The sequence below is a fragment of the Triturus cristatus genome, chromosome 1_2, assembly GCF_964204655.1.
Source record: "Triturus cristatus chromosome 1_2, aTriCri1.1, whole genome shotgun sequence".
NCBI lineage: Eukaryota > Metazoa > Chordata > Amphibia > Caudata > Salamandridae > Triturus > Triturus cristatus.
In genome coordinates, this window is record NC_140580.1 from 920,099,865 (window position 1) to 920,126,972 (window position 27,108).

Genomic DNA, 27,108 nt, shown 5'->3' on the forward strand with positions numbered 1-27,108 from the left:
TTCGGCCTTTCGGCCTTCGTCAGGGGTAACTCTAGAGTAAAGAAAAAATATATCGTATCATGAACAGTTTCACAAAATCTAAAAAACTATTTTTCTCATAAATAAAGTTAAAGTTAAAAAACACTCTCCAATGATTAGTCCCCAGTTTCTTGTGCACAATTAATTCCGCTGTTTGCTCAAAATCCATAACATTAAAAAGAAACAACCACCTTGAACTCAAAATCATCATATATTATTAAACCCCTATGTTACTCAGCACAAGAAACGGGGGACTAATCATTGGAGGTGGTTTGCATCCTGGGACTGATATGCAAATATCAGCAATCTGACGTATTTCCACAGTGCTTTAGGACATAGCACTTGCCAGGATAGCACCCCGAAATAACTAGACTTGATGAACTTTGAAGAAGCAGGTGTGCGGGACGTATCTAGAATTGAATTACTTTGCATACGATGTCCTAACCGACCCAGCACCCGTGAATGACTTGGATTACCATTTTCACTAATATCAATTCACTGAACAAAATAACCGTTATCTTGAACTGTTTTGTATCTTTTCTATGTCTGTTTAAGTATATCAGTTTAAACACACAGAGGTAATAGTGGGTGATTTTAGTTCTTAAGTATTGATGGATACACACGAAGAGGTGGTTCTTCTCTTTAAGTATTTTGTTTATGTTGATGGATACACACGTGGTAATGGAAGGCGTGGCAGTGGGGGTATAAGATTCTGTCAGTTCACAGCCATTTAAGAACTTTTTGCAACCCGCAAGGGCGGGAGCAGACGAACGTCTTTGAATTTGATGGCAGAAACGTTGAAGGTATGAACTAGATACAATGTAGCGCACCTCGCTGAGTAACATAGGGGTTTAATAATATATGATGATTTTGAGTTCAAGGTGGTTGTTTCTTTTTAATGTTATGGGTTTTGAGCAAACAGCGGAATTAATTGTGCACAAGAAACGGGGGACTAATCATTGGAGAGTGTTTTTTAACTTTATGAGAAAAATTGTTTTTTAGATTTTGTGAAACTGTTCATGATACGATATATTTTTTCTTTACTCTAGAGTTACCCCTGACGAAGGCCGAAATGCATTGGGTTAAATATTATAATGAAATGTGCTAATCCGACATGCTGTATTAAAGGCTGTGGCATTATACACGCATTTGTACATCAGAAGAACCATGTTTCACCTATTTATCTAAACGGACAATAAACTTCACAAGGAAATTGATTAAAACGGACTAAAATTTATGAAATTTTTTGGCTTACGATGTTTTTCATCTAACAAGTGGTGGTTTGCATCCTGGGACTGATATGCAAATATCAGCAATCTGACGTATTTCCACAGTGCTTTATGACATAGCACTTGCCAGGATAGCACCCCGAAATAACTAGACTTGATGAACTTTGAAGAAGCAGGTGTGCGGGACGTATCTAGAATTAAATGTGTTTATTAGCATTTTCGATATCGTAAAACAGTACAAAGGCATAAGCAATAAATTGCAAAATAGTATATAATTCACAAATGTTCTTAATTCAAGAATATTGGGTACTATCTGAGGAAAAAAAACACAACTGTTTGTAATGGGGATGGAGAAGGAGCAGGTAGGATGTTGACTTGACTTCTCGCCGCCATCGTTAGACAGCATAGGCTCAGCATAGTGTCCTACGCCAACGACACCCAGCTCATCCTCTCCCTCACGAAGAACCCCGAAGAAACCAGACTCTGCTTCCAGGAAGGAATGAAAGACGGCACAGCCTGGATGAACTACAGCTACCTTAAGCTCAACTCTGAGAAGAAAGAGGTCCTCGTCCTTGGACCCTCTCCACTGCCTGGGACATCACTCTGCCCCCGGAAACCCACCCTCTCCATCAGACCGCGTCCGAAACCTCGGCATCATTCTAGACTCCTCCCTCACCATAACCCACCAGAACAACACTGTTGCTTCCACCTGCTGCAACATCCTCCGCAAGACCTTCAAGTGGATCCCCCGAATGCATAAAGACCATCACCCACGCGCTCATAACCAGCAGACTGGACTACGGTAACGCCCTCTACGCCGGAATCAACAAAACCCTGCTACTCCAGCTCTAAACCATCCAGAACACCCCAGCCAGACTCGTCCTCGGAACCCCATGACACGAGCACACAACCCAACACCTACGAGACCTCCACTGGCTCCCCATAGAGAAGAGAGTAACCTTCAAGCTACTCGCCCACGCCTACAAATCCCTCCACATCATCGGACCAAAATACCTCAAAGAAAGAGTCTCCTTCCACGTACCCAAAAGGAACCTCCGCTCCGCTGACCTCGCATTGACAGAGACCCCGCAAATCCACAGAATCGGAGCTGGCGAAAGAGCCTTCTCCTATGTCGCAGAAAAAACCTGGAACAAGCTCCCAGTCAATATCAGACGCTCCCCCACTTTGCACACCTTCAGGAAGTGCCTCGAGACCTGGCTCTTCGACTGATCTGGAGCTGCACCACCCCCCGCGCCTTTAGACCCCCACGGGTGAGTAGCGCGCTTTACAAACCCTTGATTGATTGTTTGAATGACTACTATGCCACACTAGGCTTCACAAGAGGTAATTGAGATTTAAAACGGCACGCAAGACTCTTAGAACCAACCCTGATATGTTGACAATTTTTACTATGGTTTACTCCAAGCTTAATGTCTCCATCCACCACAACTGAAGCAGACATTGATACCTATCTGCAGAGGTTCACAATGGTCCAGTTAAAAAACCATGAACAATGACCACTTTCACAGTCTCCGGTCATGAAGACCATTAATTACTCGACTAGGCACAGGTTAAAAGATGAATCTTACAAAGAAAATGGGAAATTGCAGGCACCCCACATTCTCTTGTTGTTTTGAGAAGGCATGGGAGACATGAATGCTCCCCTTGATGCTGTAGGCAGTGTTTATTCCATTACTTAAACATGTTTTATTCACTTTCCTATGCTCATCCCACCAGTCTCCCACGAATCAATATAACTTTGAAGATTTTTGCGAAAATTATCAGACTTTTTGCCCTGTATGGCAGGACTGGTTCTCTCAAATCAAGTTGGATTTATTTTGATCCACACAGGATAATCTTCAGACTACCTTTTCCCGTATGATCCAACTTAATCCATAGCTGTAGTTGTGTTCCTAGATCCTTAAAAAGTATTTGACTCTTTTGATATCACCTGTTTGTTGGTGAAACTTTAGAAGGTTATCCTGAAGGTGGACATTCGTGTAATCTGACGTGTGCACCGGAAGTTAATCTGTGTTGCCATCTTCAGATATCTTTTTCCACTGATCATTTAGAAGTTTGAGGGAAGAAGTGGAAAATACACTGAGCAACACCGGAGCATAGGTATACTATAGGGATGCTATAACTAGTTTCCACTGAATAAGCGTGACCATGAGAAGAAAGCATGATGAAGAGTGTACTGAAGTGGGGCCATCATGGGGAATGGAGAATTGAGTGCCACCTAAAATTCTCCCAAGAAGATCGCCATTGGGTACGGCAATCTCTGCCTTCCAAGGGAACACCAATCCAAGGGGTGTGAGGCCTGCGTAGATGTTCAGCCTAAGAGTAAAGGTGAGCAAAAAACAGGTTGTATTACGCTATGGTGGTGTCTGAAAAGAAACGGACCTCGTTTAAATACCTTGGGCTGTCCAACGACTAGGAGGATAACATGGAAGGCAACTGAACTGGCTCAAGGAGAGGAATCTGGTGTTGAAAAGAGGCACATCGATATGGAAAGACAGAATGCCATTAGGAAAGCATTAAGGGAAGCTAACCTGTAGAAGCAGCATGAGGTAACAACCCAGCCAAAGACCTCCAAGTCCAGTAAGACAGCCTTGATGATGAAATCGGGGAAGAACATGGCGGCCGCCAGATAACGGTCGCGGCCACACTCACCTCGGGTTCTTGTTTGGAAGAATGGTCGGAGGGCAGGAGGGCGCACTTTGAAGCCATGAACTAATTCTCGGTTCGATTTTTCCATTTCTCCAGCCTTATCCCGCTTGCCTAATGTGGACGGGCCTCTGTATTGACAGTACGCGAGCGCTTGTATTGACAGTACGCGAGCGCTTTCCGTCAGAGTTCCGAGGTGGGAGGAGGCGGCGAGGCATCGTAGACGCCGCAACGCCGCCTGCTTCTGGTTCCGGGTCGCGGGGGCAGAGATAGCACCTACGGCGGCGGCTGGCGAGGTATGCGGTTTGCTGGAGCTGCTGGGTGACATTCGGCAGGAGCATGCAGCTTTAGTACCTAAAGTAGGAGCTGCATGCCATTTACTCGGCGGAGGCGCTGTACGAATTTCGGGGGGGGGGGGGGGGGGGCTCAAGTGCCGGTAAGGCAGAGAAGATTCTCCAGTCTGTCTGGGGGGGCCTGTGGGAGGGAATATCGATTCCACTAGCAATTGCATGGAGGTGAAAGAGGGGGGATACCCAAAGGATATATCCTCTCCTCCCAGAGTGGGCCGGTATACCTTAAGAACCAGAGTTGCTTATTCATTACAAAATTCCGAAATTACTCAGGCCATTGTGACCCCTCAAAAAAACTTCCATCGTTAATTTAACTAAAGCGAAGTTAAGGAGGTCGGGGGCCAAATTCGGGGAGGAGGAAGAAGACGAGGAATTAAAACAAAGAGGGGTTTCTAAAACTAAAATTAAAGCAAAAAAGAAACCTGCCTTTATCTCAAAAGTAACCCCCTCCCTTAAGACTTACTATAGAGTTATGGCCACCACCACAGAGCTTAATGAAACAACAACTGTGGCAAATCCAGATGAACTAAAGGGAGTCTTCACCACAGTAAAGCAGAAGATTAAACAAAAATCTGCTGTAAGTAACGGGAGTGCTTCCTCCCCCATGACCCCTTTTGCACAATGCATTCAAAGGGGGGTTAAGCAAACCATCAAGCCACCAACTGGGCTTTCTACGGATCCTCCGGCACCTAAGGCCTCGCAGCAAGTTGTGACTCTCTCAAATCGGTTTTCTGCTCTGGGGGCATTAGATGAGGAGCTGCCGGTACCGTCTAAGGACCTCACCAAAGGCATTTTAAGGGGAAAGCCTTTGGGGAACGTTGAGGTAGCAGAAGGTTTCGAAGCGCAATCATTGTCCGATATATTGATTACCATGAAGAAGGAGATGCTAAGTGGTTTTAAGGTATCGGAATTAAATCAAGCAGAGCTCGCCAGTAGGTTTTCGGTCTCTGAAGCCAATCAGGCGGCAATTAAGGCGTCCGGTGAAGTTTTGTCCCAGAGGATCAATGAGGTGGTTGTGAGGACGGGTCTCCTAGAAGCAGAAATCCCTGAGATCAAAGAAGATAGAAGTGAGGCCGCAAGGGATGTGGGGATGTTAACTTTACAACAAAAGGCTTTGAAGGATGACATCGAAAGGTTGGAAAACCACTCTTGAAAGAACAACTTAAGACTCCTCAATATCCCCGAGAATTTAGAAGGATCCGATTTAAAGGGGTTTGTTATTTCCATTTTAAATGGGTCGGTTTTGAAAGATCAGCCTGATATTGACTTGACAACAGAAATTCAAAGAATTCACAGAGACCCCTTTAGGAAAAAACAGAAACCCCGGAAGATCCTGGTCAATGTTCTCTCTTACTCAGTAAAGGAACTAGTTCTGTCTTCGGGTCTTAAGGAGGGGTCTGTGACTTTCTCCCCTAATGGGTCGGATGCTTTCATTATTCAGATCCGGTCAGATATTTCCCATATAACGGCCACAAGGCAGTGGGAGATGGGAAGCAGATTGGAGGAATTGAGGTCCCTGGGAGTTAAGGCGCAATTAAAATTTCCGGCTCAGTTACGTGCTATGCATAATAATCAGATGCATTTATTTCATACAGTCGAGGAGGTGGATCTCTTTATGGCTGGTTTAAGGAAGGCATAGTAAGCAAAGTGTAGTAAACAGAGATGTGCCCTTATTAGGATAAATCATATTTCTCGTTATTCTTCCTGCCCTTATCCCCCCATTTTTCTTTAGTATGGTTTTAGGTGAGGGTGACCAAATGGGTTTACCCATTTTCAAGGGAGGGTTCCTCAAGGGGTTAGGGACTCGTATGGGTTTCTGGGAGGGAAGGGGGGGCTCGGGGGGGGGGGGTTCACCAGAGCTGGGTGGGGAATAAAAAAGGGGGGAAAAAAATTACCTCATCTTACTTTGTGTTTATTCATTGAATGGACAACAAAGGGAAAGGGCTTGGTAGACGGATGGCAGGTGCAGTAATTGGTCAGGCCGGTCTGGGTTTTCTCTCCTGAAATGTAAATGGTTTAAGATGCATTCGGAGGCGAAGGTTGATAATGAAGTACTTGGAACTCGCAGAAGCTCTGGTCTGCCTCCTGCAGGAAACTCATCTAACTGCTAGGGAGTCGGATCAATTATTTTCAGGAGTATCCTGGATCAAAGCTTGTATTTCGGACCAAAATATTAATAGTCGTGGGCTGGCAGTCTTGGTTAAACAGGGGCTAACCTGTTCGATCAAATCCATTCAGACCGACCAATCGGGGAGGTGGGTCATTGCGCAGTTGGATATCGGGGGTCCTGTTTTATCGTGTGCCTCATTTTACGGTCCGAATGTGGACGACCCCTCATATATTGTAAAACTGCAGTCTAGGCTTATGCTGGTGGCTCCCCCGATAATTGTCGGAGGAGATTTCAATGCCTTGTTAGACCCCCATACAGATAGATCGAATCAGGGGCGTCCCTCCACGACACCTCTTGTTAGACGGGTAATGAAGAATTTGATTCACGATCTTGGCCTGGCAGATACATGGAGGTTTTTGAAAGGGGAGAGGGCTGGGTTCACGTTCCACAGTAAGATTTCATCATTCCTCCAGGATTGACTACTTGTTAGTCAGTAAGAGCTTACTCGATAAGGGCCCAGATATTTCTATCCTCCCTAGCCACCTATCGGATCATTCCCCTGTAACAAAAAAAATTCAATCAAGATGGACACTTAGCAGGGGAAGGTTAGTCGATCCTGATTTTAATTCAGGCAGTCAAATCATCATCGTTTTTCGATCTTAACTTAGGTTCAGTAGCCATAGAGGTTGTGTGGGACGCCTTTAAGGCAAGCCTGAGAGGCAGATTACACAGCCTCATATGCTTTAAAAATCGTGCTGAAGGACGTGAATTAAAATTGGGTGAAGAAAAGATCAGATTACTAGAATCCGACTCCTTAAGCTTTCAAAATCTCCTGAATAACAAAGAAAGGTGCTGGGTGAACTTGAACAGGCCAGACAAAATTATCGAGGAATCCTAGATAAGAAGTGTAAGATACAATGGGAGAGGAACAAGATGGAGAACTACGAATACGGGGAGAAGGCTAGTGCTCTTCTGGCATGGAAGGCTAGAACCGATCGTTCAAAAAACGATATCACCGAGCTGGAGATAAATCGTCAAGGGGGCAGATCATCCGATATAGGGGATATACAAAATTCCATGCTTACCCTATTTTTGGAATTATATAGGGATAATTTATTCCCCTCTAAACAACTAATTAGTGGGTGGTTGAGCTCAAAATCCCTCTCCTCATTAACCCAGGCTAATAAAGATTTTCTCGATTCCCCAATTACGTTGCAGGAGATAAGGACACAAATAAAGATTTCAAAAAATAACAAAGCCTCCGGTACGGATGCCCTGCCAAATGAAGTTTACAAGTCCCTCTCTGAAGAAGTGATCCCAGTCTTGGGATCCTTGTTTCACTCAATCTATAATCCAACAGGCCATATCCCGAGCTTGTGGAGGGAGGCAATCATTGTCTTATTCCTTAAGCCTGGGAAGGACCCAGCTAAAGCGGACTCATATCGTCCAATCTCCCTGCTGAATGCAGATTATAAGATCTTTATGGGCATCTTGGCAGGGAGATTGGGTAAATTAGTCCCCGGACTGGTCAATACTGACCAGAAAGGGTTTATTAACGGGAGACATATTCAGGAACAAACCCAGCTCCTTATTGGTAATATCGATCTGGCGACCACTAGAGCGGTACCCCTGGCAGTGGTCGCGCTAGACGCTGCCAAAGCATTTGACAGGGTGTGCTGGACTTACCTCTGGGAGGTTCTAGAGGAGATGGGTTTTGGTCCAATTTTTATTCACACCCTGAGAGGGTGCTATCAGGGTGCCTCAGCCAAATTCCTTATTAACGGCCTACTCACATCTAGCTTTGAAATCCAAAGAGGGACTGGGCAGGGTTGCCCCATTTCTCCCCTATTGTTTGATCTGTATCTTGAGCCTCTCGCTCAGGCTATAAGGTTAGATGAGACTATCCCACCGTTCAAGACTCAGCAATATCAGTCTAAAATTGCATTATATGCGGACGACATAGTTATATATACAGATAATCCCGAGATAACAATGCTTAAGGTTGGGTCCCTGTTGGAAGATTTTGGTTCAATCTCCGGGTACTTGGCTAACTCCACAAAGACGGAGGTTATGTGTTGGAACATCGATCAGTGGAGTGGGGCCACCAGCACTAAATTTAAATATCTTGAGATTATTATTGTGAAAGATCTTGAAAAAATCCCCTCAATTAATTTGGAAAAAATAATAAAAGCAATAGATCAGCTGTTCGCAAGATGGATGAATCTCCCTCTGACCATCTTCGGGAAAGTGAACCTAGTAAAAATGATCATCCTCCCGAAGTTAACCTATTTGTTCAATGCGGTCCCTCTAGGTTTCCCTAAACACAAAGGGGAATATGCCCTCCCTGATATCCTTATGTATCTGGTTGCTTTTCAATTTAAGGCTATAAGGATGCTTCTGGGTGAACCAACAGCTAGTGCATGGGGCATACGGCCATTTCAGAAGGAGGGGGGGGGTAAGAGTGGTTTTCTCTACAAGTTCGGTTCACCAAGATTCTTCAAAAGAGTAAGGTTAAAGGTGATCAAAAATGCCTTGGAAGTTTGGTATTACTTCTGTTCCAGATGCGGGATAGGCCATCACTCTGCCCAGGCTCCGATATGGGACTCCCCCGGGGCGCCCCCCCCCCCCCCCCTGTCTTCAGGACAGTATGGCTCTCTCCATAAAAAGAGCGGGGGTCCTTAAATGGTCCGACTTGGGGGATGAAAACGGTATACATCCTTGGGAGGTATTAAAAGCAAGAATAGGCCCGAGGTTCTCAAGGTTTAAGTTCGTCCAATTAAAATCTTGGTTTGAAACAGAAAAGGAGAACTTTAGGGGCAACGGAGAGGTGGAAGCTGTGCTTATAACCATTCAACATCTGAAGAAGGAAATTTCAATTTGGGATAGGTTTTTGATCAACGCAGACGGTAGGTATTCCACAACAGGTGGCAGTCTGGAATAACTCCCCTTTTGAAGCGGATATCGGAAATCTCTTGGAACCCTCTATGACTCTGCTTTACAAATACACCAACTCAGCTAGTCTGAAGAAAAACCATTTTTTTGTTACCAGTCAAATCTACTACACCCCGGACAAGATCTCGAAATTTGCCCCAATCCCTGAACCGAGATGCCCCAGGTGTTTACTTCCTAAAGCTAATGATATACATATTTTCTATGAATGTCTTAAATTAGGAATATACTGGGAAGGGGTGTGTAGGTATCTTTGTAAGATCTTTGGAATCGAAATTGTTTTGAATAGATCTCTGATTTTTTTTTTTTGCCAACGATCAGGCGTTTACGGCTCATTTGGAACAGTCACACAGAGGTCTGCTGTTATGTCTGATCCTGCTGGCTCGTAGGGAAATCTGTCTTAAATGGAAAGACCCCCTCCCCCCGAAAGCTGAAGACTGGTTAAAATCTGCACTGGCTATGGCTCGCCTGGAAATTATAAGTTCTAGCCCTAGCCCTCCAAAGCTTTGGGCACCATTTATAAGATTGATTCAGGAAAGGAGACTGGGTTTATCCTAAGGGCTGACAAGCATCACGGTTCTATGATTAACACCTAAATCCCGGATGATTAAAGGGGATTGGTTGGATAACCTAAACTAGTGCAGGCGGTCGGAGGGCGCCTCGTTAACATCGCAGACCGGATAAGTCCTGCAAGCAGTTTATATATGATATGAGGACAAAAAAAAAAAAGACAGCCTTGATGTCAAAGAACTCAAAGATCGAAGGACAGCAGAGACACAATGAGCTACATGGGTCTGAACTCGTGGATAACAATGGAGGCAAGTCTGTGGGACCCTCATTCAAACAGCAGGTGAGCAAGAAAGGGCAAAAGTGAAAGAGCCAAAGAGCGCAAAGCCATCTTCTGAAAGGAAAAACACAGCTGACGCCAAGTAACGATTGTTCTAAATTGAACAGAAGAAGCGACTGCTGGAAGCCAAAATGGTGGTACTTCTGCTGAAGACTGATTTCGATATGGTGCTGAAGGTGTTTCGTATCCCTGCAAGGACATTGGGGTGCAATCGCTCTGAGACGAGAAGGTAAACCTTTCCAGAGCCCCTCGAAGAAGGATAGTTGGAGGTCTTCCATTAAAAGGACATGGGTAATACTCTACAACCTTTGAGGATCAAGAACCAAAGAAGTAAGATTGGCAAGACATCAACGAAGACTCCCTAGAGGAAGGTAAGTAGTCCTATCTTTTTCGAGTTCCTCACCGCAGTGTACAACGTGTTCCTAAAGAGAACTGCGGGCAGGTATTTGATGCACCACGAAAAGGAGCAGGCCGGATTGTGTTTCCTCCTTGAAACACTCATGCCATCGCAGAAGAACCTTTTCCTACCGGTGCTCTCTCTCATACTTGACCAAAAGACAGGCCTTTTAAGAATCGGCCTCCTAGAAGCTGTGAACCCTTAAGTCGCAGAAAATATACACTCCTCTCGGGACCCTGTCTTCATCAAGGTTAATGCAGCTGCAGGTAAAGCCTCCACAACAACTAAAGTGCCACCAGACGAGTAAACTTGTCTATATGGTGGGCAGGAAGAGGGAGAGAATGATGGCTATCCAATAGAGAATCACCAACTCCAGTGCACTTCTCAACCCATATGGTCCCCAGCAGTGAGAGGAGAGGTAGCAGATCATGCAGCACCTTCCTGCTGAGTACAAGAAAAGGGCAAAAGCAATTGTGCAGGAGGGAAAAGCATCGCCAACACCTTCCTCAAGTCTATCAACTCCGCAGACAATGGTGAGCAGACTTGCATGGGAAAAACCTTGCGAAGACTCGTCTGGCTGCGAGTCTCCAGGTTCATGTCTCAGTCATTGGTCTGCCTTTCACAAGTGACACCCTCTTTGGACTGGCAGTGGATGAGGCCCTACAGCAAATTTATAGAAAGAATCACAAAACAGCAAAGTCAACCTTTGCTCTTCGATTTTGAGGAACTTGCGGCGGGGGGGGACATACCGACCAGAAGGCCACCGGGCAGAGGGGGGATTCCAGCACCCCAACCCGTTTGTTAGCCAGGCTTGATGCCCACCAGCCACACCACCATAATAGCAATATATTTTCATGGGCCAGGAATGGGAAGAGGATAAGCCACTGAAGGTATCTAAACCTGCAGCCAAGTGACTGTTGCCACATATAGCCCAGCACATGACGACAGTAGTGGCAGGATGGGGGGGTCCTCCACAAATGGAGATTAATCACCATGAAAAAATAGAAACCAAATATAATAGAGCAGAGGTACTGCATCAAACTGCTTGATTTTATTTATTTTTTTATTTTTTAAATACCCATCCAATACCATTACGTGCAAAGATTCACGCCAGAGACTAGTTCACTCCTTGTACAGAGAATAGTTAACTCCCTGTTCAGCAGGAAGTGAAGCTCCTACTAAAATGAGCGATTTTTAAAAGTTTCTAAAAAATGGACTTGAAGGAAGGATATACTCTGGTTACTTTCTTGAATCCAAAGCCAGGTCTGTCATTAAGGCCCGTATTAAACCTCAAACGAATAAAAACCAAACCAATAAGGGCATGGGGAAAATGGCTATTCTACAGGAGGTCATACCTCTATGGAAAAGGGGGCGCTACATGGCCATCCATTTTAGATGTAAAGGATGCTTAATTGCACATATCCGTTAATCCAGCCTCTGAATTGAAATTGGCAACCAACTCAGTGCTGTGTTGGTCTCCTGTTTTCTCACACTCAAGCTGCCCAAGAAGATCTTCAATTAGCTCTACACCAACACTCGAACCGTCACTGAAGCCCTCATCACCAGCAAGCTAGACTATGGCAATACACTCTGTGATGGAATCAATTCTCAACTGATCAGAAGTCTCAAGACCATACAAAACACTGCAGCCAGAATCACCCTCACCCTCCCATCAGCCCTCATATCACCCTCGGCCTCCAAGAGACTCACTGGCACCCAATCCACTAATGGTTGTACGACAGTACAAAGCAGGTACTTACTTTGCATGCCTTTGACACGTATTTTTTAGCGTGCATGTTTTTACTGCAAATAGGCATTTTACAACGCACGCCAATACCACGCATTGTTTTTATATTTCAAAACAAAGTATTTGTGGGGGGAGACCCCCCCACACACCCTCCAACTTACCTCAAATGCATGGTATTGCCATGCGTTGTAAATGCATATTCGCTGAAAAATATGCATGCTAAAAAATGTGTGGTAAAGGCACAACGAGGTAAAAACCTCATTGTAAAGGCTGTTTCCCTCCACTAATAAGCACTCTTCAAATTCTTCACACTCCTACAAAGCTTTACACAATATTGGCCCCATGTACTTCCACAAGCCTACCAGACACCTCCACTCAGCCGGACCCCTACTTGCACACACCCACCCACATACACCGAACTAGATCCAGCAATCGTGCCTTCTCCTATCCCGCTCTTAAAGCGTCGACTGACCTGCCCCTGTACATCAGATTCTCCTCAGTTCTTGAATATTTCAAGAAACCGAAGACCTGGCTCTTCAGCTTGTCCTGGCTCTACCCATACAGCTCCTGCTTCAGCGCCAGGACACCCAGTGTCCTACAGAAGTATACATAACATCACAGACCAAATGTACCTCCTGATTCGTTTCAGACAATGTATATTATCAATTCAGTGTGTTACCTTTTGGCATATGTTCTGTACCAAGGGATTACACAAAACGCCTGGCTGCACACCAAAGGAGACGGGGGATTCACGTTTAGCCCTATCTAGACAATTGGCTGGTGAAGACCTCGACGTCTACCGTCGTCGTCGAACCGGTGACTTCGACACCGACCTTCACCGACGAGATGGTGACGTCGACCTTCGCCGTCGAGATGGCGACTGTGACGTCTACCTTCGCCGGCGGTCCAGTGTGCTTCCATGACGTCGAGTCGAGGTTCATCTTCTCGACGTCTAATGCCTTGACGTCGATCGACCCACTTGCGGCGAGACATATGTCGTCGCAGCTCTCGACGCCGACCCCCTCGAGGGCGGCGGAGAATGTCTCGACGTCGACGGAAGCCTCGACGGAGACTGTCCGTATCTCATCGGACTAACAGCCTTCGAGCCCGAAGGGCTGTGCCTCGATGCCGACTTACTTGTATGCGGCGGAGAATCTCCTGGAACCTTGGTCTTCCTGGGGTCAGGAGAGGAGGTATGTAGCAGTTTCTGAGGTCGTCTAGCTGAAGAGGGTGGTTTTAAGGATGAATGGTCGCCTTCACGACGGCTTCTTTCCTTCTCCAGCTGGGCATGCAGCTTAATGCGCGCTCTATCGTGCAGAGTGCGCCTGGAAAACTTCTGGCAGTGGGGGCACCGGTCAGGATTGTGTGAAGTTGGCAAACACACAATACACACAGAGTGTGGATCCGCCAGTGCCATCTTATTGCCACAGGAAGGGCATTTCCTGAATAAAGCAGGCATTCTGACTGGAAAAAAAATTGAAATTATTCAGGAAACCAGCAGAATAAGCTTTCAGGAGCCAGAAAATGTCGAATTTTCTGAAAAAATCTGAAGTACAAAACTTTCAGTCAAAAAACTGAAGAGTTCAAGCTCCAGGATCCTAATAGAAGGAGCCGGAAAAAAGAACTGACCTAACTGTCACCTGTGGTGCATCATGGTAGTAAGGGGTCTCCTGCAGGTCTTAAAGGCACGGTCCCCCTACTCTAATGCCTTAAAGGCAAGGTGTCAGTTTTCTTTGTTTTCTTGATACTCTACTGCAGCCTACAGGCAAATGCCTGCAATTACAAGTTTGCTTTATGGCAATAAAGTATTGTTGTGTGACAATTGGCTTAGTGCTTCCTTTTTAGGTCTCGGCTAGCGAAGGCTGCGCTTGCGCAGTCTCGCTCGCGAGATTTAATGACTTGGAGAAGAGGGGCTTGAACCCGCCCCTCTTCTCCCCTGTTCTCCATTAGCTGGCCTCTTGAATTCTGGCCAGCCATTGGAGAAGAGGTCAGTCATTCCGATTAGGCCCCGTCCTTTTCAGATCGGGGGGCGTGTTTTTTGCAAGAAGTCTCATTCTCTCCTCCAGCCAATGGCTGGAGGAGAGAAAAGACAAACTCGCCCCCGAATCCGAAAATGCCGCTGCCTTTCTCCGAGGCATTTCTGCTCTGCCTCGGAGAAAGGCAGTGGTGTGCTTAGTGGTGTGCTTGTTAAATGTAAATTTTCTCGAAGTATTGTACTGTACAATGCGCCATTTGGCTCCTTTGTGTCAAACGTTTCTGGGTGGTGGAACCTTCCAAGCCCAAACACTTCTTGGGAGGTTGGAGAGGTTTTCTTTCCTCTGCTGGTTGCACCCGGCTCGGGTTTCCTCGGGACGAGATCGGATGAAGTCTAACCGAAATATGTAATATCGTAGAGATAACAAGCTATACGTGTAAAGCACATGCCGAGTACTTGCCATGTAAACAGACCGCCACCACGACACGCCATACAACAATGGAGCAGGTAGGGTCTCTGACCTCTGACCCACAGGCGCCTGCGGATTTCCAGGCGGGTAGGCGGGGAGCGATCGGGAGGAGAGGGATGCAGGGCTGAGGCCGAGCAGCGGTGCTGGAGGAAGGCTCGGCCCCGCCCCTCACCCTCGCACTAAGCCCTGAAACCTGAGGAGCTATGGGGAAATCCTGAGGGATATGTAGTTTCACGTTTTTAGTGTTTTGATTGGCTGTGTTGATTTCTCTGTAGATAAAGAGAAGCACAGTCCTCGCCTCCCTGCCGTCAGCTAGAAAGGTTTTAATTCACGTTATTAAATTACTCGGCGTCGGAAGCTTTGCTCTTTCCTTGTGTTCCCCGCTGGGCGGTGACTTCTGGGCGGGGCTTCATTCGGGTCTCTTTCCACAGCCGTTTACTGCTTGTTTTCGAATTGCTATAGCATCTACGCTACTGACACCGGAAGCGGAAGCTGCAGGCAAGGAGCGGGGCAGTGTGACTATTTCGGTGGATCGCTGGTCACCTACCCCGTCTCTGGGGTCTGCACGGCGCCCCTTCCACCCCCGGCCCTGAGGGATCAACTCCAGCTTCCTCCGAGCTACGGCGGGACCGGCGTGGCTCATCCTCTTCGGGTACAGCTGAGGCAGAGGAGAGAGGCAGCCGGGAGCACAAAGCCGCTAGAGCAACAAGCGGGTCCCCGGGAGCATGGGGGAGCCGCGGCCGAGGCAGCGTGAGGTGAGTTCGCCTTTGCCCTCTCACCCCAGCCAGATAGACCAGTGTTATCGCCAGGGTGAAGTGGGAGCGTGTGATAGAGAGAGAGGGACTCTGGGTACCTTTACCCGGTCAACAGTGTAGGTGGTAGTGTTTTTGGGTTGCTTTCCTCTAAAGAGGAGTCATTCACCAACTACTCAGTAATCTGCAGACACTTCTTTTTGTATTCCATATTGTTTCACTTTGCCCCCTATGGCATTGCCAGTGCACCATGTTGATGGCAGTAGTGCCAGGCAGTTTATCTCCAGTGTTACTATCTTATTTCAATGTGCCCCCTCTGGCAGTGCCAGTGCATCCTGCTCATGGCAGTTGTGCCAGACAGTTGCCCCGCCAGTTGCCTCTGTTTTTCTCCAGTGCTACTATCTGATTTCAGGGGGCGCCCTCTGGCAGCAGCTTGTTGCTTGCAGCAGTGCCTTGATATGGGTAGAAGTCGTTTCCGTGAAACATTCCATGCCCACTTTTGTTGGTCTTGTAACAAAAATAAAGTTTCCAAGACGCATGCTGGTCGTAGGACTAATAACGAGTGTCCTTATAGTGCTTAAAACCACAATTTTTCAGGACCTGGGCTTATAACCGGTGAAAAATGCAACAAGCACTGGGATGCAAATTTGAAAGCAGACAGCTGGGGTTCGCTTCCATTCTGACGTGGAGAGGGGCACCGGTGCAGTGTGTGGTGGCATCACGCCCATAGGACAGAGTGCTTGTAGTCTGGTGATGGCTAGAGTTGGTGTGCACAGGTGACATTGGAGTGGCCGCAGGGGATCACTGAGGGCACTTGAAACACTCATCTGTGCTTCTCTCACATCCCCTGATGCCCCCTCCGGCCTAGACACGAAGCACAACAGGCCGTCAGTGGCGTGCCAGGGGCTTGATACTCAGAGGCGCAGCTTGATGTGTGAAGAATGGAAGGTTGGCACAGGGAGTGTGTGGGCGGGGGGGGCGACAAATATTCAAGATTATTCGCCAACTGGGACGATTACAATCCTCATCATTTGGCTTGGAAAACGCCTGGTCAGCTTAGTTCAAGGGAGTGTCCATACTAATTTGAGAGTGATTAAGCTATTGACATTGTAAATAACAATGCCGTTTCTTTAAATGTTTTAAAAACAAAAACATAAACAAAAATATCATGAGCAATGCCAATAGCTCTAACTTTAACAATGCCGAGACCGTTGCATTGTAAATGCTTGTTTCCTTATGAGTCAGCATTGCCACGTTTGAAACATTTTAGGCTGCATGTATATGTTTTCACATATGCATATATATATGTATTTTCTATATGCTCCGGGATCCCCCACGTGGGCGGGGATTATTCATAGATTATGACTTTGATGAGTATACCCCTGGATGAGAACTAGGATTACAGGTGTAAGTAACTAATCCTTCTAGCTCAGGGGTCTCCCAACGTTTTGTGTAATATGAGCAACTTCCGTTCAATGAAAATTAAGCGCTACTAATATTAGTGTTCTAATGTGTGACCACATCAAATAAGATTACATTAGTGGCCTTCATATGCAAGATTACCAGCAGTGATCACACAAAGCATCAAGCAGGATTGCCAGCAGTAATGTAAAGAAGGTTCTGTCAATTTGGAATGCCTCCATGTTGGTAATACATGCCAGTCACAGCTGCAGTGCCCCTGGTATGAAAGTAATATTAAATAAGTCTCCCCACATGATTTATCACACAAAAATCGGCTTTAAATCTGTTTTGGAAATTCAGATTGTTTTCATCCAAACATCATCTTATGAGTTCTGAAAATACACACATTTGCTCTTGGGTACACAGTTTTGGCATACATATATTAATTCAACCCAAAAAGAGGTTCCAATTTAGTAGGGTAGGCTGCACATGAGCTACCAGTAGCTCACAAACGTTTTGTTGGAAGCCTGTTCTAGCTAGACAAGAGGGGAGGAACAACACGTTACCCTCTGCCCAAGCTGGACCAGGATACATGGAAGTGTGCCATCCAAAGATGCAAAACCCTAGTGGTAATCGTCCCGCCAAGTGTACAAAATGTACAGGCAGACAAGCTAGCCGATGAGCAAAGAAATCCCATGAATGGGAGCTAAAGCAGCAGGTGCTAAGTGCAATTTTTCACAGGTGTGGGGTGAGGCTAGAACTAGACGTGTTGCAAGTCCAGGAAACACAATTTCTTATCCAGGGACTCCATTCCACTCCATTGATCCAAGGGGAATGTCCTATGAATACAGTGTTCATTGGACATTTGCATATGCTTTACCGACTCCCATATCATTGATTTGATGGTAATAGTCCACCATGATGCTCATCCTAATAGCACATAATGGGTGTGACGTATATCATGGTTCTCAAACCTAGTAAAGGTCTCCAGAGGAGCAATAATAAAGCTTCAAGCAGTTCAGGACTTACTTTACAGGACAGACAGCTCTGTCACCCACAGCTGACCAGTTCCTCACTGAGGCTAGGAGACCTAGTATGTGAAGTGGTATACTGCAAAGTGAAAGGGGTATGTTCACCAGTTCGATATGGGGGAACTCATGAGTAGACTTGGGGACACCACATTTATCACATCCCTAAATTGAATTGCTGGATGGGAACTTAACCTATGCATCACTTCTTGTTCTCGTGTCCACCACTGTAGCGTATGCTAGGGGACTTGAAGGCAAAAGCTTCCTTAGCACATCAGTCATCAAGAAATTCCTAGAAGGAACAACATAAGTGGCAATCCCAAGTTTAGCACCCACACCCATGTGAAACCTAAATATAGCGCTCACTCAAGCTAATGAAAGAGCCATTTGAACCAATGCACAAGGCAGAGCTAAAAACGATTAACTCCAAAGTCAGCCTTCCTAGTTGCCATCACATCACTTGATATGAGTTAGCAAGCTACAAGCACTCACCACTCAATGAACCATACCTACAGATACATAAGGACAGGGTGGAGATGAGATCAAACCCATAATTTCTTCATAGGTTGGTGTCAGTTTTGCTTGAATCAAACTATACAGCATTCTTCCAACAGCCAGAGATATGCTGAAAGTGCCTTACTAGGTGTCCAGAAAGTGGTTGTGTGCTACCTCCAGAAAACCAAGTGTGTAAGAAAGGGAAAACATGGTTGGTTGTTTCTTTCTTTTGCACAACCAATAATGGGGACCCCAGTGTCTAAGGGTACCATTGTATGATAGATAATGCAACAGTTCAGACATGCTACAAGAAGGTTGGCTTGAAACTAGAGGAGAAACTAAGGCCACACTTCATATGAAAGAAGGTGGCAAACCTAGCCTTTCTTGCAGATGTTTCCATCTGTGACATCTTTATGGCAGTTACGTGGTTGTCCATACACACTGTGTAGACATTAAGTCAACAAAGAAACTCAAATGGGACTAAATGTGCTAAAACACCTGTTCTCAATCGCCAATTAATTTCTACCCATCCTCTCTAAGGAGTGAAATTCTGCTACAAAATCAATTCACAGCATGTTAATCTAGAAAAGATTCACGCTGCAAAACTAAATGGTTTCTTACCTCTAGGAGTTGTTTTTCAGCTTGATGGATTTTCTGGGTTCACAAGCATCCCTCCCACCTCCTCAGAAAGGAAGGGGAGAGACATGCGCACATCAGCGGTAGCCGATAAAAAACAGGGGAATGATTCTGTTAAGGAGTACATAGGTGGGAATCCTAATACTATAATCAAAACGTGATACCTCTGACACCATTAATACCAATCTTCTTTGCTTCCAGGTGGATTTTTTATTTATCCCTGGGTTGCAATTAAATGCTCTTCAAACGTATTTTATGTTGTTTTTACCAAGACATGTTGTCCCTGTGCAGGACTTACTTGAAGACTAACTTGATGCTTAAAACAGTGTGTAAAATGAATACAAGAAAGAAATCAAAACTCAAAACATATAGACAATAGATGCCTGAGACTTACATCTATACATATAACAAGAAAATTGACTGTACAATTTATACAGAACAAGTAGCTATACAATTTGCAGGCATCAAACAATGCAATTTTGCAGGCAAGAAATAGTCCCACTTTTATCTTAAATAGGGGTGCAGGGACTCCTTTCATTAAGTCCTCACAGTACAGTAGTGTTTTGTATGCCAAATGGAGGTCACCTCAAGATTTTGAACCCAGATTAGAGCCGTACTAAATGGGCTATAAGATGTCAAGAATTCTGGACGTGAATTTATCCTGGGTTCTTTAGGCTCGCCTCACGAGATAATGTAACCAATGCGTTTCTACCTTCTGTGTGGCACTTCTTGTATCAGAGGTCTTCATTAGGGTGTTTTTTTTTTTTTTTTTTTTTTAACATCTTTTTTTATTAACATTGCTCAAGATCATATGCATGACAAAGCAGTGATCAAAAGGCACATAAACTAACAGTGTTACATTACAGAGTTGAGGATCGGGAGAGTTACCCAAAGGTCCCGCTACAGCTGCCCCCCCCCACCCCCCGCCTCTGAAGGTTCGGAAACTGCACCATGGGCCCCACACCCTCCACCATTTCTTCACACAGCCCCTGGATTTATAGACCGTTTCCTCCGCCCTCTGACACCAGTCCAGGTCCCTGAGCCACTGGTCCCATTGTGGAGGCGCAACCGCCCCCCAGGCGCTCGCAATGTTACGTTTTGCCACCTCAGCCGCTGTAGCCAGCCAGATCTCGTGATACCTGGACCAGTCCGTGTCTCCCTTGATCAGCAGTAGCAGCCACCACCCTCGCCATAGTGTCCGTCACCCTGGTCCAAAAAGGTACTATGTTCGGACATTCCCACAAGATGTGGAAGAACGTGCCCTCCTCCCGGCAGCCCCTCACACACAGAGGCGACAGCGCCCTGCCCCATGAAAATAGGTTGGTTCGTGGATAGTAAACCCTATGCAGGATTTTGAATTGGATGAGGCGAAACCGCATCCGGATGGCAATTTCGCGAGGGCCCTGCAGGGCCTCCTGCCAGTCCTCGTCATCCATGCCGCCGATATCTCCCTCCCACTTAGCCCGCAAGGAGACGAGGGGGTCAGGCATGTTATTGATGAGCTTACGGTAAATGGTGGCCGTTAGCTTCCCCGGTATGGGGTCTAGCAAGAGCCTGTCCTCTAGGGGAGAATACTCTGGGAGTGAGGAGCCTCGTCGCAGGTAGGAACCCAGGGCATGCATGAGGCGCAGGTAATGAAGTGTTGAGCACTGTGCATGTGATACTCCTTCTGGAAATAATCAAAGGATCTGGGGGCGCCCCTCTTCCATACATCCCCCAGGTAATCTATCCCGATCAATCGCCATCCTTTGAAACCGGTCAGTCTCGCGACCTCTGGTAGTTGGTCCCCAAACCAGAGCGGCGTCTGACCAGTGAGGGTGCCTGCCCACCCAAGAAACTGATGGGCCTCCCGCCAGCACTGTATGACCACCCCGGTATGCGATGGGAGGTCCCTACATCTCCTCCTCGAATACAACAGCTGCTCACAGTTTCCTCCTGGCATAACATGCCTGTCAACCCTATACGCCGGCTCCGACCCCGTTGGGTACACCCACTCATTAACCACTTGTAGTTGGGAGGCCCAATAATAGAGACGGACATCCGGGAGGGCCAGCCCCCCGTCGTATACCCCTCTTGTAAGCTTACACAACGCTATTCTAGGGCTCCCTCCGTCCCAAAGCAGGGTCCGCACCATCTGTGAAATACGCCGGAACACTCCCCCCGGGATCGGGTGCGGTGATCAGGGTGGCTTTTTTGACAAGGAGGACTGGTGATACCAATTCTATCTTTGAATGGCGTAAAACTTCTTGGCTCTCCAAAGGGAAAAGTTCTTTGAACTGAAATTACTGGTGAGTAGCTTGCATCGCGGCGTCTGGGAAGGTAGCCCAGTTCAAAGGCTTCCGCTCGACCCCAGGCTGTATTCAAACTGGGCACGGCGGAGCGGTATCATTCTCTTGGGCGCTCGAGCGTCTGGACAGCTTCGGGCAAGCAATAAATCATTATTTCTGCTCGCTGTGCCGAAACTTCACTGTGGTCCTGCCATCAGCGGTAGCAGCACACAAATAACTATGTTTAAAGACTTGCAAGTCCTCAGGAGAAAATCTGAAGATGGCAGCTACGCACCAGAACTTCGAGGACACACGTCTGATGTCATAGGGAAGAAAGACACGCCACCAAATGGTGTCGAAGAAAAACAGACCATTCCAGACCCAAACACTAGATTCCGATATTCGTGCACAGCATGTGAACACAGAAAATTCCTCAGGCTGCAAAACTACTCCTACAGGTAAGTTGCCATTTCGTTTGAGCAAGTGTACTCAAGAGGGTAAGTTTTACTTACTCAGCATTTCATGTCTGTAGGCTATGGGGTACTGGTAACCCAGTGTTCCTGGTAAGGGACTTTTCTGGGTAGGAGAAACCTTCAAGGTGCTGCTTTCTCTCATGAACTAGTAACTTTTCCCCCCGGGATGTGGAGAGGTAGAAACACCAATCCTTTCTAAAGGCTGTTGCACCCAAATTCTGAACACGCCCGTCTTTGCTTAACTGTTTTCTTTTCTTATCTGATATTTTGTCCTTTGTTTTTAAAACCGGCTAACGTGCTTTCTTATCTCTGTGGTAGGACCATTATGATGAGGAGATAGAAGTGTATAAACACCACCTGGAGCAGACATACAAGCTGTGCCGCCCTTGCCAGGCTGCTGTGGAGTATTACATTAAGCATCAGAACAGGCAGCTGCGGGCCCATCTGCTAAACTATCAGCTGAAGCGTCGTGATGCAGACAAGACCTATGGGAAAGTATGTCTTAACAGTTCCATGCTGAGCTAAATAATGTGGTTTTGAGGACTTTTGGCCAATGTGAAACTGATTTCATGGTCTCTGGTCCAGTTAATTATAGGATATATTGTGCCATCCTATTTGGTACTACTCTTGGCATCCTTATCGATGGCCAAGCATTGCGAAGTTGAGATTTGAGAACAGTTTCTACTGCATGCAGATGTAGAAATGTCATGTCTTTTTTGGGGGGGGGGGGTGGGGGGGGGGGTCTACAGCTAATGTTTCTCTAATATAGAGGCCAAGTATTGCAGGTGCAAAGTAGGATTCCAGTGTAGGTCAAGGGTCGCTGAGTCCATGCTAGATTTGTAGAAGCCTTCGTAAGAAATGTTTTAATTAAATTGACCTATATTTATAACCTTTTATATAGTGCTTTACCTGAAAAGGTTATTAAGCAGTTGCCTCATTCGTCCACCCTGGTAATATTTTGACTCTGAACTAGTCTGAAATCTTGTATTGAACCAAAATAGTGCATGAAATGATCTTGTCCTCTGGAAATCAGCTTATGGATAGCCCACTTTTTGTGTTATTGATCCTCTGTTGTTGACCTCTGACTTAGGTTGCTAGATTCACAAGATCTCCACTGTGTTATGTTTTGTGAAATTAGTACTAAAGTGCGATTACGCACACTTGAAGGCTACAGTGATGTTAAAGTCCGGTATTGACATAAGGTCTTAGTACGAATGAAACTCCTATGTCAGGAGCTACTTTCATTAATTCCAGCTTGGCTTGAATATTATACAAAGCCAAAACAGTTATACTGTGTTTGGAATGGCAAAAGGCGCTTGTCATGTTTCAGCTCTGCGTGGCTAGCACTAGCTCTTGTACTTAAAGACTTTGCTGAAAAATTGGAAAACGCTCTCTCCCTTTTCTAACTCTGCATTGATGGCACTGTGCTTATCCTATGCTTAAAAACCCTACTAGAAAAACAGACACTTCCAGTGAGCACATTTAGAGTGTTGGTATTGTAGTTAAGTGCTCCACATAAAGGAACTGCTCTCCACCTAAAAGTTGGCAACTCATGGTTCGCTAATTTTTTGCATAATTTAACGGTACTCTAAGCCCGAAAGGGCATAGTTTGGAGATAAATGTATATCTTATATACAGTTTATATCATTGCCAAAACTATTGCATACTTAATTTACATTGTGATGCAGTCATTTTGTTTTGCAATCAGTACTATTGATGAGGGTGGCTGGCCTATGATTACCCTTTTCAGTGATTCTACCCCAGCTCAGTTGGCTTTTCAGATTTGATCCCGATATGATTGACTGTGTATGGAACTACTAAGCTTTGAGTCATAGGGTTGAGTTGATATTGACCCAGTTAGTCAGGGCAGTCATTGCATGTGACTTTTTTTCGGACGTGCCAGCCTACCCTAGGTAATACGGACATGAGACTAAGCCTGTCTTTCTTTGGTGATCCTGTCCGGTGGCTGCAATGCCGCTAAGTTGCCTTGTGTCTGACCCCATCAACCAGTCCACGCCATGTAGCTAGTAGTACTCTGCCTCCTCCGACTTGTAGTACTGCTTTTTTCCAGTTAGTATGTCTATATGCTATTGGCTAAAAAGCTAGAATTTGCTGCAGCTATCTTACTTGACATGGGTTAATTTAATATTTGTGTGTCCAACTTCTCCCCAGCCATACCAACTTTGCAGAGGCAATTCAGGGATAGGCTATCCTGCGTGAAATAGAATGCTTCTATGAAGTAGAATGTGAACTATGTCATTTTAAATACAAATCAGAGCAATATTTCCTAGTAAAAGCAACAAAAAAATTAAATTATTCAAGAGTGACTTTTCTTTAGGGTGCATTGTGAAGGTCTTTTACAGGGAAACACTGCATGACTAACAGTTTGTGTGTTTTTGAACAGGCAATATAGTGTGATCATGTTTGTTTCTTTTTCTTCCCTCCCCACCCCCAAAAACCAATATATCGGCAGAGCTTTAGTGCTTCTTACCCTGGAACAACGCCTGCCCATGTGGTGCTCTTGCGAATCCTCTCCTTTCTGCTCTGTTCATTTCTGGTGACTTTGGCATTCTGTGGCTCAGTTGACCCTTTCCCATCATGGACTTCCAGTCCAACCCCTTCCTCCTCATCAGTGCAAGCAGGCAATGACTCCAAAATAGAGATCCCTGTCAATGACACATCACAGAAGGCATCTAGCTGGCAAGAGCTGCTTCAGTTTGTTCCTGAGCATGCTGTTGAGCACCTGAGGAATGCTTGGAGCTACGGACAGAGCCATCAGCTGGGCGTTGCATGCTTCGGACTCCTTGCCTGCCTCCTGGCCATGGGATTGGCTGGACGAATAAGGTGAGTGGCCATATATTTTCAGTGTGTGCTGTTAGCTCCTGCAGTCTTTCCTTCAGATTGCCGTTTTACCAATATTGCCAGTGTGTAATGTCTAATAAACACTTAATAGATTTTGTCAACCACATTTCACTATTCATCAAACCCATCTAAAAAAGCCCCTTACAATAACACTAGTCAAATTGGATGCACAAACATACATTTTCAAAAAACAACTTTACCTCCTCTATGAAAGCTACACAGTTTTCATTCTCTTTTTAAGCAAATTTCCTTTCAGGACTATGGAAAAATATGCTGATGCTGCCTGGTAGTTTTAATGTGATGTATTCCTTAGCCTACATTTTGTTGCTCATGGCACAGTGCTGGTTTCTTTTGGGGCAGTAATTGCCTATTACAATTATCTTTCTAAGGTTCTATTCTAGTTTTTTTAAATTTATTTTTTATTGTACCACAGAATTATTGATGTACAATCTGAATATCGGGGTGAAAATATTAGCCATCATATGATGTTCACATTCATAATAATTTACATGTCTGGCATGGACATCAAGTTGCAAGTGGATTCACATACTGCAGTACGGTTTTGGCTGAAAAAGCCATTTTTATTTGTCTCCCCGAAAAAGAAGCAAGTAATGGTACATAAAGGCATCCCCTTTTAAACTTAAGCATGTTGAATCTGATCCAGTTTAAAAAAATCCCTGAGTCACACTGAGAATACACTACAGTACCTAACATGTAAGCATGTCTATCTAATCTGAATTTATTTTTCAGCTAGAAAGTTCTCACACTGAAGTTTAAAATTAGAGGACAAGGAGGAACTTACCTTAGGTTTAAGTGTGGCCCTAAGAGAGGAAAATAAGTACTCTATTTAGCTCTGCTCCTACACCAGCAGGAAGCCTGGAAACCTCATTCCTCCATTTTTGTAGGTAATAGAACTCAGTCTGATGTTCCTCTAAGTCTCGGAGGCAGGCCATCACCTTCATTCCCAATCCACTGCAAGGTATGCAGTTTTAAGACTGACTTCAGGAGCAATCTTTTCCACCTAGAGAGCATTTTGCAGTTGAGCCAAATATTCCTATCAGGGTTGTTTACTTGTTCATATAGAGCTCTCATATTGTAAGTTAGTCATTCAAGGACGGGCCTAAATTTGGTTCCCTCTTCAGTTTTCACACACACGATCTCCATGAAAAATTCATACCTTACACTTGCCCCCTTCATGGTTATTTCCCGCCCCACTGCCACACCTCTGATAAGCTACTGTGGCGCATGCCAGGTGCATCACATTGAGTTCCAAAGCCCTTTTTTTTTTTTAGCATGTTTCAACCAGAAAAAAAACATACAGAGTCAACATATATGTAACTTACAGGCCATGGTACAACTACATTCTTCATCCATTGTTGATAATTTAACCATGTTACTGGGAATCTCATCATGTACAGTGCGACTGTTAATCATATTTAGTCTACCTGGTATGTTTGTAAGTATTGTACCAAATACTACCAGTAGTCTCTAGGCTTAGAACCCAGTGGTAGTTCTTCCTCATATGTTTGCAATGTGTCTTTGCAATACGTCAAGTCTTGAATCCATTGCTTAACCTTTGGAGCTCTCTTGATGCCCCAGCATAACGATATTCTCCGCTTAGCCAGGAGCAACGCAACCATACAGAACTTACGCTTATTTGCCCGTATTTCAGGCAGCAGGCCCAGCAGACATGTACGTATAGTGCATGCAATGTTTACGCCCACCATTGTCCCCACCATATGTATCACTCTTTCCCAGTACCCAGCCACTGCATCGCAATACCATGCCAGATGTATGAAATCTGCAACTACCGCATTACAGCGACATTTTGAGTCCTTCCGCAGACCATATCTATAAAGCCTCGCTGGAGTGTAGTAGGACTGGTGGAGGTATTTATAATGTAACATACGCAAATTTCCAATCGGTGTCAACAGACTAGTAAGAGAGCAAGCAATGGCCCATTCCTCCACTGTTAGAGGATCCTCTAGGACATTACTCCATGTGCCCATCGCTTTATGCGTATTGTCTGCTATGTCATCCTGTTGTGTTGCATATAGTCTGGATACCAGTCACTTAGCAGTGGGGGTCGTGATCAGTAACTGTAGAGTGGTCAGCTGCGGTGGCTCCGCAGGGTGTGTCGGATATAACACCTTCAGCGCTCCCTGTAGCCGGTGATACGTAAACTGGAATAGTAACGTTTGATTACTTATGAATAGGGCTCCCGGTTTTCCATTTTTACATATAAATACAGACGGAAATCTTTATTTCCTTTGTCTGTATTTATATTTAGAAACGCCAAAATACTGGAAAATGTTGCCCTTCCTGCTGCTGGAAATACCTTCCCGGGCACACACACAGCCGCACCGAGTACTTCACAGGTCTTTTGAAAGACTTGTTCACGAGTAATTGTTAACGAGGCTTTATTGTTCTTTCACC

General features: G+C 45.4%; 1 protein-coding gene across 1 annotated transcript in view; it reads left to right on the plus strand.

Moving 5' to 3' along the window:
- TMEM201 (transmembrane protein 201) overlaps window positions 1-27,108 on the plus strand; it is a 293,795-nt gene that overhangs the window by 33,268 nt on the left and 233,419 nt on the right. Inside the window, exons 4-5 of the mRNA XM_085609763.1 lie at window positions 22,129-22,305; window positions 24,284-24,654. Of these exons, the coding sequence (XP_085465889.1) occupies window positions 22,129-22,305; window positions 24,284-24,654 (548 nt within the window). The remainder of the gene's footprint in view (window positions 1-22,128; window positions 22,306-24,283; window positions 24,655-27,108) is intronic.